Genomic DNA, 15,984 nt, shown 5'->3' with positions numbered 1-15,984 from the left:
AATTTATTTTATGCTATTTTAAAAATAACTTATATAAATAGAATATTTCCTTATTATAAATATTATTCTACTAATAATTTGTAACGAATTAATAATATATACGTGGATATTTCCTTATTCGCATGAAAATTAATACGTATAAAAAAAATAATTCAACAAAAGACTAAGCAACACAACGGAAATAGACAAGGGAATTCCGTAGACCGCCGCCGTGCGTCACCGACATCATCTCTCTTCTAGATGTCTACTTCTTGGTCGGAGATTCCTACGGATCTCTTATACTCACTCCTATCCAAGGTCTCCATCCCCGACCTCTTTCGCAGCGCCGCCGTATGCTCACATTGGTCCGCCGTAGTCGATAAGCTCCGCCGCAGCCCCGGTGATCAACGTCCTCAGATACCATGGCTTGTGCCGGAAGGGCAATTCCTTATAGACGGAGATTGTAACTCTCAAAACAACTACAACTTCTTCAGCTTATCGGAGGGCCGCGTGTATGATATCCCAAGCCCCGCCACTCGCTTGCTCAAGACTGTCGTCGGATCTTCTCATGGCTGGCTCATCACCGTCCGCAAGGTTAGTGTGCAGCTCCTGAACCCTATCACCCAGGTGCACATCAACCTTCCTTCGACCCCCACCGTGGGCGGCCGGCATTTGGAGGCCGTCAAGGCGGTGCTGTCCTCAGATCCCTCCGGAGGTGGAGATTACAGCGTCGTCTTAGAATTCTACAGCTGTTCTATGCGGAAAAAATTTTTGTTCTTTGTTAATGCAGGAGATGAGAAGTGGACGATGATAAGCGGAGGTGGTTATCATGACGACATAGTCTTTCACAAGGGCAAGCTCTATGCGGTGACACGGTGTGAATTACATGCTGAAGTGATGGTAGCGGCGTATGATCTCATCACGATGGATTCGACTCCGACTTGGACGCCGGTGGTAGCTCTGTCAGACTTCGTTTGGGGTTTTAAGGTCGTCTCGTACTTTCTTAGCACGTCTTCCGATGATCTACTGCTCACACGGATCATGATGAATGAACCAGAAAATTATATTAACAAATTGGAGGTTTGGAAGGTGGATACAGAGAAGTGCGTTGTCAACACAATGAACAATTTGGGAGAGTATAGTCTATTCTTGAGCGCGGCTTCTTCTCTTTGCATTGATACGTCTTCGTTGCCGGATTTGAAGTCGAACTCCATTTATATCTCTATTGACTTGTATGACATTGGCATTAGTGATAACTTGATTTACAGCATGGAGGATGAAAGCTTCACCTCCTTGAGTTTGCCTCCGTTATCATCTCCAAGGCGGCTGCGGCGGTCAGCATCATCATCTACAAAGCTGCAGCGGCCAGTCCTAGTTTGGTTTGCACCCAGTATTGGGCTCCATGCTGATCCAATGTAAACTTAAAAGCTTTCATTTTTTTATGTATATTTTTTCTAGTACTTGGAATTGATTTTAATTATTGTGAGATTATATAAACTCATATATGAATATTTTGAAATTATGATGTTAGATATAAGAAATTATTTGTCTGTCTTTTCTTGTTTTATTTTCATATCAGATACCTCTGTGAGTTTATGACTAACACAATCAATTGTTGAGGAAAGAAACTCTTTTTTTTGTCATTCTTCTCGAGGGTAAAGATAAAGATGAAGGTCTCCATGAGGAAGAAATCTAAAATCAATATATGATATGTCATGTCGTATATATGTACGATGAATGTAGATTTCATGATTCTTAGACGAAATCTAAAATCGATAGATGATACACCATGTCGTATATACAATGGTAAGGATTCCACCCCAACGGTTCTACACGGTCAGCCCTACGGTCATTTATGACTAGATAAATCAGGAAGCTGTAGTTAGCTAGCGCAGATGAGGATTTTTTTTCCTTGACTTTGTCAAGATTCGAACTCTACTCCGCACTAGCCAATTCAACCTTATCCCGGGGGCAATGAATATAGATTTTATGATTCTTAAATGAATGTCATATCCTCTAAACTTATGATTTGAATAACTTCATCCATTCAAAAATATTGGACGGGCAGCCAACCAAATATAATTAAAGTCTTACAATCTCACATAAACAATTAGTCTTTATTTTTCAAGTTTTACAAACTCAAGTGCATGTTGAAATGAAACAAAACTACATCAAATTTAAAGATAATATCCTTCTTTTTTTTTGAACTTTTAATCAACTTGAATCCATTTGGCATATAAACTCAAATTGAGATAAATTAAAAGATGAATCTATTTTATATTCTTTCGCGCTTATAAAGCCATTTTATGTATTTAATTTTGACAATTTTGATCAAAATTATTATATAAACTCAAATTACTTAAATTTCATAAATAAAACTCCATGTAACAATTTTAACAAACACTACTATTTATAAATTAAAATGGCTTAAATTTCACAATATTTCTGGCACCATCTATACCTTTATTTTATAATTTTGGTCAACTTATGCTTATATAGCAAAACAAACATAATCTCAATTTCTCTAATAATAAAACACAATCAAATAAATTATTTAGAATTTGTCTAGACAATTCAAGTCGAATTATGGATCAAGCACTAAAGAGTCATACTTTAAACAATCAAAGTCATCAATGATAAGTTGCAGTACCAAATGTTACAAACAATCCATAGACTATGAAGAAAAGATGAATGGAAAATGTTTCTTCCCGACATAAAAGTAATTTTTATTTGAAGTAACTAAGTAGTGAACCTTCCCCAACTCCCAGGTTTAGGAACTTGCAAATTTAGCTGGGCAGAGTGACTAACTGTGCGGGCCACAAAGGGATTTTTGAAGAAACCCTAGCTCTCCGCTTTGATGCCAGTGCATCAATGAACTCCTATTTTTTGGAATGCTCCAAATTCCACTTGAGCACCCAAATCTGGATCAATATCAGCAAAAATATCTCTAAACAAGGTTCTAGCACCATGCCTAATGTGTCCGAAAAAGAAGAGCAAAACAAACGTAGTATGACCAAAAGTGAACCAACCCCTTGGACTGCTACGAAAAATGCCATCAGATTTCAAAGTAGCTCGATCTAATTAAAAAATTTCACCTAATTGGGCACGTCTAGCATATTTTTTAATCATCACAAGATCACTATAACTGACTCCATTGAGTTTGCCACTATAGAACTCAACAGTTACACCTACTTGTTCAACACTATACTTTGATTTTGCTCTCCTAAAAGGAACATCGCCTCTCACAATTCTGTCTCCATCCACCAAAACCACCGGAAATGTTTCAAAAAAAAGTAGGCATATGATGTACAAAAAGCTCGCGCCCTTCTTTATCTCTAAAGACAGGGTACCCTAATCATCCATCAGCTATTCCATCTCCGTTATCCATTGACCCTGCTCTGAATAATCCTACTTTTGCTGGATTATTACCAATGTAATCATAAAAAGCTAATTTTTGGGGGAATTTTAGACCAAGCTTCTGATAAATTTAGATTTTCGTCTAGTTTGACGCTAACTCTTCAGTATATTTCTTGTTAAAAGTATCCTTGATCCCACTGATAATGAGTGGGACTAAATAATTCGATTGGAGTTGTTGTTGAACCATACCACATAGTTCCAGTAACAATGAAAGCTGCAAAAAAAAAAAAACAATAACGATACTACTGGAAAGTACAATTTCAATATTGCTCATACGCAATCCTTTGTATAGACGTTGAGGTAGACAGACACTAAGATGAAATAAACCTACTAATATGCCCAATGTACCTGTTGCAATATGATGAGAAACAATTCCTCCAAGAACAAAAGGGTCAAAGCCTTCCGTGCCCCATGTAGGACTTACAGATTGTACTTTTCCAGTTAGTCCATAAGGATCGGACACCCATATTCCAGGACCATACAAACCTGTTACATGAAATGCGTAAAAACCAAAGCAAGTCAATCCTGAGAGAAAAAAAAATGAATTCTAAAGATCTTAGGCAAACCCAATGAGGGTTTGCCCGTACATTCATCACAGAATATTCTAAGTTCGAATACACCCAATGCCAGATAGTTGTCAAGAAGCACAAACCAGGTAACACAATATATGCCCCTGCCACACCTTCATAACTCCATTCCATAAACCAAGAATAAATGTTCCTATGGCATTCATTGTTTATTTCATTCCATAGGAAAAGTTATTCAATTCTGTGAATCAAACACCTCATTAATATTAGAGTTATTCAATTCTCTCATCAAACTATTTGTTTATTCTAATTATATGTTTTTTTTTTATAAAATTCAGATTCTATAGTTATCTTATTTGCAGTTTCTTTATCAAAAATCATAATAGATATGAATTTATTTTCTCTATAATTATTTTAAAAAGAATAAGAACTTATAGAAAAATCTAATACAATAGTAATTTTCATAAAAATTTACTTACAAGGTAAAAAAATTAAAATTATAAAAGATCAAGCTATATATTTTTTCCAACTAAAAGGGAAATGGATTTTACACAACTAAACAAGTATATAATCTTAATTTTCTAAAAAAAAAAATAAACACGTGGAATTGTTCATATCAAATATTTAAACATGAATTTATTTTACGTTATTTTAAAACTAATTTATATAAATAGACTATTTCCTTATTATAAATATTATTGTACTAATAATTTGTAACAAATTAATAATATATATATATGGTTTTGAATTATTCACATGAATATTAATACGCGTCATGAAAAGTTAATTCAGAAAAAGACTAAGCACCAAAACGGAAATAGTTAAATAGTAAATATCAAAATTGAATTTATTTATTTTGAACTAATTTTGAGCCAAAATTATTTATATTTTTAGCTTTAGATGGAATTCTAATATCACATATATTTTTCAAATACTACAAATAGTAAATGCATATATATATTTTTCCAACTTAAAAAACTAATCTTACTTTTCTAATTAAAAAAATAATTTATTTTATGCTATTTTAAAAATAATTTATATAAATAGAATATTTCCTTATTTATAAATATTAATAAGATAGATATCGATTTTGACTTATTCATATGAATATTTCCGAAAAAGGCTAGCTAAGCATCGAAACGGAAATAGCCCGCACGACGTCCTTTAAAAAGGAATATCCAATTCAATTCGCTTGTTGCCGTTTCCGTAGCCCGCCGCCGCCGTCGTGCTTCACCACCACCATCTCTTCTTAGATGTCTACTTCTTGGTCGGAGATTCCTACAGATCTCTTGAACTTAATCTTATCCAAGCTCTCGATCCGCGACCTCATTTGCTCCGCCGCCGTATGCTCGCATTGGTCTTCCGTGGTCGATAAGGTCCGCCGCAGCCCCGGCGATCAACGTCCTCAGATCCCATGGCTTGTGCCGGAAGAACAATTCCTCATAAATGGAAAATCTAACAATCGAAACAACTACAACTTCTTCAGCTTAGCGGAGGGCCGCGTGTATGATATCCCAAGCCCTTCTCGCATCCTCAAGAATGTCGTCGGATCTTCCCATGGTTGGCTCATAACCGTCGGCAAGGCTAGTGTGCAGCTCCTGAACCCTATCACCCGCGTGCATATCAACCTTCCTAAGTTCCCCACCGTGGACGGCCGGAATTTGGAGGCCGTCAAGGCGGTGTTGTCCTCAGATCCCTCCAGCGGTGGAGATTACTTCGTCGCCTTTGTATTCGACTGCCCTTCTATGGAGGAAGAGTTTTTGTTCCTTCTTAATGCAGAAGATAAGAAGTGGAAGATGATAACTATAGGTGATTATGATTATGACGATGACTATGACTATGACTATGAATATGACGACATAGCCTTTCACGAGGGCAAGCTCTATGCGGTGTTAGTATCTGTAGAACTTGGCGAAGTCATCGTAGCGGCGTATGATCTCATCATGCCGGATTCGACTCCGACATGGACGCCGGTGGTAGCTCTGCCAGACATTGATGTCACCTTCTACTTTCTTTGCGCGTCTTCCGAAGATCTACTGCTCACACGGGCCGTGACGGATGGACCTGTAGAAAATTATATCAACAAATTGGAGGTTTGGAAGGTGGATACAGAGAAGTGCGTTGTCAACACAATGAACAATTTGGGAGAGTATAGTCTATTCTTGAGCGCGGCTTCTTCTCTTTGCATTGATACGTCTTCGTTGCCGGATTTGAAGTCGAACTCCATTTATATCTCTATTGACTTGTATGACATTGGCATTAGTGATAACTTGGTTTACAGCATGGAGGACGAAACCTACACCTCCTTGAGTTTGCCGCCATTATCTTCTCGAAAGCGACGGCGGTTCTGCAAGTATTTGGGCGGGCGGTGGAAAGACATTCCGCGTTATTACTTTTTACCACGCACTGAAAAGCGAGTGCGGCCCATCCTAGTTTGGTTTACACCCAGTATTGCATTGCATGCTGATCCAATGGAAACTTAAAGCTTTCATTTTTTTAATATTGGAATTGATTTTAATTAATGTAGGATTATATATATATATATATATATATGTGTGTGAATATTTTTATATTATGATATTGGGCTTGTTTAAGTAATCCTTAATTCATCGTTGGATTCCAAAACTAAGATCATAAAGAACAATGAATAATATGTGATAGTCACTATTCTAAAGGTTAGTAGTTATCCATGATTTATCTCTTTCATGTTAGTCCTGAGACGGATTAGCGAGGACGCTGGAGATAAGCGTATTCATCTTTTTGTCACCATAAAGAACAATGAATGAAGATTACACTATTCTTCTCGAGGAAAAATTACACTGTTCAAATATGAAGGTCTAGATATGATATGTCATGTCGTATATATAATGAATGAAGATTTCAGGGTTCTTAAATGAAATCTTAAATATGTTGAGTCTAATATAAATGAACGTAAATTTTATGGTTCTTAGATGAATGCAATGTCTGTAGAAATTAATAGATAGAGTAGAGAAATAATATAAGACTTTTTGATGATCTTATTATTAAAGTCAATAGATTTATTTATATAAGTTGTTTAAAATAATAATAGAAATATTAAATAAGACATACAATCATAATTATAGAAATATAATAGACTTGAAAATATTATTTTTCCTATTTGATTCATGTCGATCTTTATTGTGATGCCAAATATAATAAATCTCAATTAATTGAAATCAATTAGATATTATTTCCATAATTGTCATTATCCCTAATAAACTCAACGGGAGTGCTTAAGTTTGAGTGTTGACTTGGTGAAACGTTGTCTAAATAATGTATTGGTAAATATATCAGCAATTTGATCTTCTGTAGAGATGTAAGAAACCAAAAGTTGTCGAGTCGCCACACGCTCGCTTGCAAAATGAAAAACAATCTCCACATGCTTGGTACGAGCATGAAAAACAAGATTTGCTACAAGATAAGTTGCTCCAATATTATCACACCATATTTTAGGCATGGCAGTTGGGAAAAAGTGTAATTCCGAAAGAAGAGATTGTAGTCAAATAATTTCTGATGTTGCGTTAGCGATAGCTTTATATTTAGCGTCAGTACTTAAACGAGAGACTGTAGGTTGCTTCTTTGAAAGTCAGGAAACAAGATTTTTCCCAAGAAATATAGCATATCCACTAGTAGAACGTCTAACTTCGGGAGATCCAGCCCAATCTGCATCACTGTAGGCAATCAATTCTCGGGAAGACTGACGATATAAAAGAAGACCATGTAGAATAGTATCTAAGATATCGAAGAATTCTCTTAACACCTTCCCAATGATGTTCAGTAGTAGCATACATGAATTGACAGGCACGATTGTAAAATATCGTAACCTAATACTAAGGTTCAATGGATGAATAACCTTAACGGAATTTTCTAAAATTTTTAAAAAATTTTAAATTTTTTTTGAGAAATTTTCGAAGACTGTATGGTATAAGTTACGGGGATCAATTATGGAGCCAAGGGAAAACCTGTTTAAGCTACCCCATTTAAGTAAGGATAAGTTTGATTTTTCATTTGTTTTTCTTTTCTTTATTTTCTTTTTCCCTTGCGTGCCCTATTTCTCTTTTCTTCCTTCCCCCGTCATCGAATTCGCCCGATTCTTCTCCTCTCTTCTCTTCTTCACCTCTTCGGCTCCTCCACCCGACGCCGCCGCCACGACCCTTCTCCTCCTCTTCTTCTTCCCTGTCTCCTCTTCCTGTCTTTGCCCTTGCCTCTGCCCCGATTTCCCTTTCTCTGCGTCTTCATCGCCACCGACGAGCAGGGAGCAACGCCAAGCGAAGGTTTCCTCCCCTAGCCGATGTCGTCTTTGTGTTGAAGACCAGATTGGTGACGCCACCGATCGAGGCAGGGATGTCGATCTCCTCTCGTGCCCTAGGAATCCCCTTTCTTCGCCCTGATCTGCTTCGACGCCGCATCAGCCACAGAATCGATGCCAGCCGATCGTCGGCACCATGTGTCCATCACCGATCGAGGCCCCTTCTCCACCAATCGTTGGAGTTCTTTCGGTGGTTGTTCTCGTCCCCGAGTCGCCGCCCTAGTATAAGTGGGTTATCTGCCAAGAGGTGAACCAGAGCCCTCTTCCTGATTCATTGAAGTCGTGCCCTAGCCTTGACCCACCGCCGCCTCTGCGAGGGCTATATCGATCATCGCTGGAGAGGAAGAGTTAGGTAACAGGTTTCCTTACTCTATTATTGTTGATTGGTATTTTCTTATTTGAGGACGCAATTGGTGTGTTTAAGGATGTAAATATTGTGAATTAGGTTATTTGTCTGGAGGGCAATAGCCGCTCTCCAGATAGTGAGTGAACAGGAGAGACCTTGTAATAGGGTAAGTTGTTGAGTATTGGATTTTGATTTTAGCTTAATTTGAATAGATGCTAGTATGGTTGGGGATAGCTAATTTTGTGGTTTCGAAATGAGTGAGGTTTGGGTTGATACCTTGATGTGGGGTTGTGATTCTTTATGGATGATTTGATTAGGATTTTCCCTAAATAGTTTGGGATTGAATCTAGCTAACTAAAATATGTATATATTGATTGATGCAGGACTCTGATTCGAGACGGGCGTCTCGACGTCAAATTGGTTCGATTTGATCTACATTTGAGGCGGGTACCCTGACTTATCTCTTTTGATATGTCATTTTGATATGCATAATAGATTTTAACAAGTAGTAATAATTATGTTTATATCCGCATCGGTATGTCACTATTTGTTTCCTGAGCATGCCTTGTTTTGCATACATGTCTTATTTATTATTTATGTCATAGAGGTAGTGACATACCATGCCTTATGATATACCGGACTAGTTAGTTACCATATCTGACCTGTGTACCTAGATCTGTTTATTTGATCTATTTATTTTTGGTACATATTTTATGGAGGTAGATATGGTCAGGATTTGCATGTTTAGTGTCATGCACCATCTTGCATGATTGCATGTTGTGCGATTGATAACCCCATTATTGTTGAACTCATCGTCAGTTATATGAATCTGCACACACAACCACTCATGGGTTAGTGGTATATCAGGCAGGGTGTGTGGTAGTTTGCTCTGTTAGTGCTCCGCTGGTCCACTCATGGGTAGTGTGACGCAGCGTGATAGCACGTCAGGGATCCCTCCTCTGGACTGTCTTAGGGAGATGAGAGCATTGCGCTCCCCCACTTATGATTTGAGGTAGGAGGATAAGTGTATTCCGACAGCATCCCGTCCACTCAGTCACTCATCTGGAGCAGTGATGGCTGAGTGTACGGTTGTCATAGCCCTACCCACTCGGTCTCACCATCGTGTGTGAGATGGCTGATTGGCATCAGGGGTGACCATGTCATTTGCATCATATGTATTATTGCATTTATTGCTTATGTTTGCTGTACTTATTTGCTACATATTGGACGGATGCATATGATTGGCATGCATATAGGGACATATTATTTTCGGTCTGACGACTTATCCTGATAGGAGGTCTTGGTGAGTACAATTTCTCCATGTTTCTTTCAGTTTTGCATTGCATATTATCTCAGGAGACTGTACGCATATTTATTACTATTAGTTATCACTTGTTATGCATGTCAACTTGGTATCCGCTGAGGAGTTGACTCACCCCATTGATATTAACATTTCAGGTTTATATTGTCGGGAGGTTCCAGTCGCTAGTCCCCCATCACTTCGTGTCGCGACGAATTTTGGTTTACAGACTTGGGTTCCTTATTTGTGTTGATATACTATGTTGATTTATATACTTGTGATGTTGGATTGTACTCGAGGATTTTATCGAGTTTTGGTTTACTACTTATGTTTTCCACTACGTTGTTTTCTCTATTGTGTTTTGCTTTTTCCGTTGTGTAGTGGAGTGAGTAGGTGGATTTTCAAATATAAATTGCGTGATTGTGTCAGCCAGAGGCTGAAATATATAAATTACGTGGTTGTTTAGTTGTATTTTATTATTATTGTTCCAGCCATGTTGGCCAAGGTATATGTGGCCCAGAGGGCTTTGTAGTAAAGTCTCAGATTGTCACTCGTACAAGGGAGATGCTGCCGAAATTTCTTCTGACAGGGACTACCTGGGGCATGACAATTTATTTGGTATCAGAGCTAGGTTGGCGTGTTCTATTTTTCGTGTTCTAAATTTTCGGGTTAATCTAATACCAATATTTTTGGTATCAGAGTGGGTCTACGATGTCTGTCTGATGTGTTATAGATTTTTTGAGTTAATCTGATACCAATATTTTTGGTATCAGAGCCCAATTTTGAGAGTCAATCTGGGTATTTTCGGATTTGTACGGATTTCCGTTATATTCATGTTTCGGAATTCCATTTCAGATTTGTACGGATTTCTGGTGATTTTCTTGTTTCGAAGTTTTGAGGTCATAAATGGGGGCTGGACAGCGACGGAACATCTCCAGATGGCAAATAGGTAAAATGTTAATTTTTATAATTTTGATACTTGTAGTAATATTTGCTGGATCGAGATCGCGCTAGAGGGGGGGTGAATAGCACTCGCAGCTTCACAATCGATTTCGGAATCGTAAAAGTAAATGCAGCAGAAAAGAAATAACACAAACACAGAAGACACGAGAAGTTACTTCGTTCGGAGCCTATCTCGACTCCTACTCGAAGGCCCGCGGTCGTTGACCTCTTTCGGTGGGCAACAACTATATATCGCAAATCTTTACAAATCGATGAGTACAAGTATGAGCTTAAAAAGAAAGATTATACCGACAAAATACAATATATTAAGAGTGGTCGCTGATTGTCGGAGCAGCAGGGCGTTGTTGAAGCGTACGGAGCAGCACAATAGAGCGCAGGAGATCTTCTGTTCGAGAGTTCTTTTGAAGCTGCACCTCGAGGCCTCCTTTTATAGCTTTGCAAAGTCTGATCCAGATCCCCAAGCTTCGGGATCAAGTTTAACCCGACGCGGATCGGTTGACCGATCCCAAGGTTCGGTCGACCGATCAGGCGATCCCTCCTATCTGATCCGCCCGATCTTCTCGCTCCGCTTCGATCCGGTCAAAACTCTATCCGAGGTTCGGTCGACCGATAAATAGGTTCGGTCGACCGATCAATTGTTCTGACTCAACCCAGTCAGCCTGATCCAGTCGACACCTAACCTAGGTTCGGTCGACCGATTCCAAGGTTCGGTCGACCGATCCCCTGGTCAAGCCCGGTCCAACATCTGGAGATCTGATCTGCTGGCTTTTGGGTTCGGTCGACTGATCCCAAGGTTCAGTTGACCGATCCCGGTCACTTCTAACTCTGCAAAAGAACGTTAGTCTCCTGCAAAACAGAGTTAGAACACAAACAAATAAATTGACAGCCTTTGGATTGTCCGGGTCTGACTTCGGATTTCCAACCGGAAACCCTAGGTCGACCCGATGCCTACTGTTCCCTCTACGGGGAACGCGTCCTCACCTACTCCACTCAGGAGATTTACCTGATGCCAGGTCCGTCCTCCAGATCGACTGAACTTTCCACCTAGGGTTACTACCCCATAGGACCTAGGGTTACCACCCCATAGGACCTAGGGTTACCGCCCCCTAGGATTTTTCTCCACCTAGGTTTACCACCCCTAGGACCTAAGGTTACCCCCCCTCCTTAGGGTTTTCCGCCACCTAAGGTTACCCCCCCCCCCCCTTAGGTTTTCACCTTGTCTAACCGCAGCTAGGACTTTTACCTAAGCGTCACTTAGGACTTTCTTGCAAGCTCCATGAACCTTGTTAGATAACACCACAGCTTAACTTTGAACCCTTTGCCATAATCAAAACTCAGGTTCGATCATCTGGTGCTCACTGCACCAACAATATTTGCATCATAATTTAACAGATATGAGGCGACGTACACGTGTTCCCGTGCCGAGACGTGGTGCACGACGACCACGCAAGAGGACGTTGGAGTCCCTGGCAGCAGAGTCGCCAGAGACGTCTACTGGTGTAAAATATCGAAAAAATGGCGAATAATGATAGGAGAATTTCCCAAAATTTTTAGAAATTTTTCGAGAATTTTCCGGAGTTCGTATGAACTACTTTACGGGGATAAAAATGGGGCCAGGGAAAAGTCTGTTTAGGCTACCTAATTTAAGCGAGGAAAAGTTTCATTTTTCATTGTTGTTTTTTTTCTTTATTTTCTTTTTCTCCTCCTCTCCCGTCGTCGTGCCCCAAACCCCCCGCACGCCTTCTCTTCTCCTCCCGTGCCCTAACCGCAGCGGGCGGTTTCCTTCTTCCGCGTGCATAACGTCGAGACCAAGAGAAGCCGGCATTTCTCTTCTCCTTCTTCCTTCCCGAGCCAGTTCCATTTCCTTCCCCTCTTCCTCTGGAGAGCTTCGCCGCCGCACGGGACCAGCGTTGGTCACTTCCACACCGTGCCCTAGCACCCTTTGCCCCTCACGGCGACGACACCCACTGTTGATCAAGCGGGTCAATTTCCCCTTTGCCCTAGCGTCGTGCCCTAGATTGGGTCCACATGATCGCCGGCGCCAGCCAAGGTGTAGCCGACAGAAGCCGATCACCCCGGGTCTTTTGGTTCTGTGCCCTATCTGCCGATCGATCGAAGCTTCCTTCCTCCTCGTGCCACTGATATGGAGCGATGGTTGCCTTGCTTCTGCCCTGTGCGCCGCCTCCCCTGGTGACACTGTGTCCTAGATCGCCAGAAGTCAAGAGCTTGAGAAGGCGACAGAGGGCAGCAGTAATCGGGCAGTGGCATTGAAGGTGAGGGCTGAGGGTTTGGTTTTCAATTTTGTGCTCTGATTTTTGTCCTGCCGTGAGTAGTACTGAGGATGGGTGGAAGGTTATGCTAACAGAGAATGTTGGTCTCTAATTGTAGATTCATTGCGACGGTGGTGTAACTGGTTTTTCAACGACTGCCCCAATTTCCGACAGCAACTACCTGTTATGGACCAACAGAAGAAGTTTAGTGTTGAGGTAAGAAGTAGAAGAATTGTTGTAGAGAACTGGATTCCTATTTCTGCATGGGAAGTTTGTGCTAATTAGGTTGGATGATCATTGTAGCTTTGGCTGTGTTCGCTGTCAGCCATTTCTTCGGCCATAGAAGACCACCAACAGCTAGTCTTGCGGGGTGTCTCAGTTAGACACAAGGAGTTGCCACCCTTGAGGTAAGGAGTAGGGTAATGGTGTAATTTGGATTACATGATTAAGTTGTTGTGATGGATTATGCTTATTACAAGTCCTAATTTGAATGGATTAGTTAAAAATCGATTGAGGAGATTGATGATCCAATTAGGGTTTATAATTGGATTTGGATTTATGTTAGCTTCTCGAGGATTTGATTTAGCTAATTAATTTGTATTTAATTAACTAAATCTGTATACTATGTACTACAGGACTTTGATTCGAGACAGTGTCTCGACGAGGGATTTGGACCGGATACGGTCCTTTCTATTGGAGGCGGGTACTTTGACTTTATGTCATTTGATATGCATAGTAATGTTTTTTAACAAATAGCAAAGATTGTGTTTCTCATTTTCTTCGGTTGATCACTACCCGATCTGTTTCATGCTTGTTTGTTTATTTGTTATGCACATCATGTTAGTACTTATCTGATTATATATGCTTATAGGGGTAGTGACACAACCATGTTATTTATTATGTTCAGGACCTAGGATTTTTGATACATTATCTGCTCTGTGTACCTTTGATTTGGCTCATTGTCCTATGGTACACATTTTATATTTATATATGGATATTGTTATGTTGTTCAGGATATTGTCATGTTTAGTGTCATGCATCATCTCGCATGATTGCATGTTGTGCGATAGTCTGCTCCATTATTGTCGAGCACATCGCTAGTTACATGTATCTGTACACACCACCACTCATGGGTTAGTGGTATATTAGACAGGTGTGTGGCAGTTCTGCTGTTTGGCTCTATCATACTGTGTATGGCAGTTCGCTGTTTGGCTCCGCTGGTTTAGTGTAGCAGCGTGGTAGCTGGCAAGCGGTTGGACTCTGTTTGGCTCCGTTGGTCCGTTCATGGGTAGTGTGACGCAGCGTGGTAGCCGACAGAGATTCCTCCACGTCATCGTGTACCGGGAGATGAGAGCATTGAGCTCCCCCATTTATGATTCGGGGTAGGAGGATAGGTGTACTCCGACAGCATCCCGTTCACTCGGTCACTCATCAGGAGCAGTGATGGCAGAGTGCACGGTTGTCACAACCCTACCCACTCGGTCTCACCATTGTGTGTGAGATGGCTGACTGGCGTCAGGGGTGACCATGACATTTGCATCATATGCATAATGCATTTATTGCTTGTGTTTGCTGCATTTACTTGCTGCATTTATATGGATGCATATGATTGACATGCATATAGGATTTATGACACTCTCGGTCTGACGACCCTGTTGTACTTATACCCTGGTCCTGGTTAGTACAGTTTTCTCCTGCTTTATTTAGTTGCATTTATCCTTCTTGTATCAGGAGACTGTACGCATGATTAATGCTGGTTGTTATTTTCTTTATTATGCATATCAGTTATTACCCGCTGAGTTGTTGAACTCACCCCCGTGGACACTATCTTTTCAGGTACCAGGTTGTTTATGGAGTCGCTTGGAGTATCCTACCTATCGGTCCCCACGTCACATCAGAAGATCTGTCTCCGTTTTTGTTTATTTGTATTTTGATATATGAATTTGTGTATTTAGCTTTGTGTTCCGGCTTTGTTCCTGGAGTGTTGTTTTGTTGTGTGGTGTAAGCATAGCCGGCTAGCAGTCTTTGTTTATAGTTGTATGTGTTGTCTATTGGATTTCCGCTGTGTTTGGTTTTGGTACAGCCGAGTGGGTTGTTAGATTTATATATAACTGCGTGGTCGTATTTTTGTGGTATCAGCCGAGTAGGCTGCATATATTACTGTGTGGTTGTGTATATATTCCAGCCGCCTGTGGCTGATGTATATTGTGTCTGTAGAAATATTTCAGATTGTCACCCGTATAGGGGAGGTGTTGTCGAAATTTCTTCGGACAGGGGATTCCCCGGGGCGTAACAATTTAGTCGTATCAGAGCAGGTATACGATACTTGCTATGTGTTCTGGATTTTCGAGATTTATCTGATACCAATTTATTGGTATCAGAGTTCGATTTATGAGTCTTATTTCTCATGTTTCGGATTTCGTGTTTAGTCTTCTCGATGTGACTTTTCGAATTTTGGGACCTGACAGCGACAGGACATCTCCAAGCTATAGGAGGTATGTTGGTATATTGTTATCATATACTTCTGTTAGTGTATGCATTGTTGACAATGATAGTTATGTCATGTACTAGCATGTCGTATTTGGTATCTATTTGATGTTGTAGCCCATATTACATGTGATGGGTTAGTCACTGATGATGATCGATCCTATTAGAGATCAAGGATTACTGTTTCTAGTGATTTTCTATATCATACACCAGTAGTTTTAGCTTCTGTTACTACTAGTTGGTTAGCAGATTGAGGCACATACCAGCCTCTGCTATTATTAGCTGGGTAGTAGATAGTATCTATATCTTCATGTTGACCTAGCCAGTAGTATATCATTTTATCTTAGTTAATTTCATCAGTAAAT

The 15,984-nt window shown here is 40.1% G+C and overlaps 2 protein-coding genes and 1 pseudogene across 2 annotated transcripts; 2 read left to right on the top strand and 1 right to left on the bottom strand.

Moving 5' to 3' along the window:
* The first annotated feature begins 240 nt into the window (after nucleotides 1-240).
* Nucleotides 241-1,398, top strand: LOC121979408 (F-box/kelch-repeat protein At1g57790-like). Its single transcript, XM_042531399.1, has one exon. The coding sequence runs from the start codon at nucleotides 241-243 to the stop codon at nucleotides 1,396-1,398; it is 1,158 nt and encodes a 385-aa protein (XP_042387333.1).
* A 1,449-nt stretch (nucleotides 1,399-2,847) lies between these two features.
* Nucleotides 2,848-4,097, bottom strand: LOC121979407 (annotated as a pseudogene).
* Nucleotides 4,098-5,176: 1,079 nt separating this feature from the next.
* Nucleotides 5,177-6,406, top strand: LOC121979406 (F-box protein At2g05970-like). Its single transcript, XM_042531398.1, has one exon. The coding sequence runs from the start codon at nucleotides 5,177-5,179 to the stop codon at nucleotides 6,404-6,406; it is 1,230 nt and encodes a 409-aa protein (XP_042387332.1).
* Nucleotides 6,407-15,984: the final 9,578 nt, after the last annotated feature.

This window comes from Zingiber officinale, chromosome 5A (genome assembly GCF_018446385.1).
Source record: "Zingiber officinale cultivar Zhangliang chromosome 5A, Zo_v1.1, whole genome shotgun sequence".
Classification (NCBI taxonomy): Eukaryota; Viridiplantae; Streptophyta; class Magnoliopsida; order Zingiberales; family Zingiberaceae; genus Zingiber; species Zingiber officinale.
This window is presented reverse-complemented; position numbering and strand designations above follow the sequence as displayed.

What these genes read in the sequence shown, in the direction of transcription:
- LOC121979408 (XM_042531399.1), top strand. Translation starts at nt 241, where the DNA reads ATGTCTACTTCTTGGTCGGAGATTCCTACGGATCTCTTATACTCACTC.
- LOC121979406 (XM_042531398.1), top strand. Translation starts at nt 5,177, where the DNA reads ATGTCTACTTCTTGGTCGGAGATTCCTACAGATCTCTTGAACTTAATC.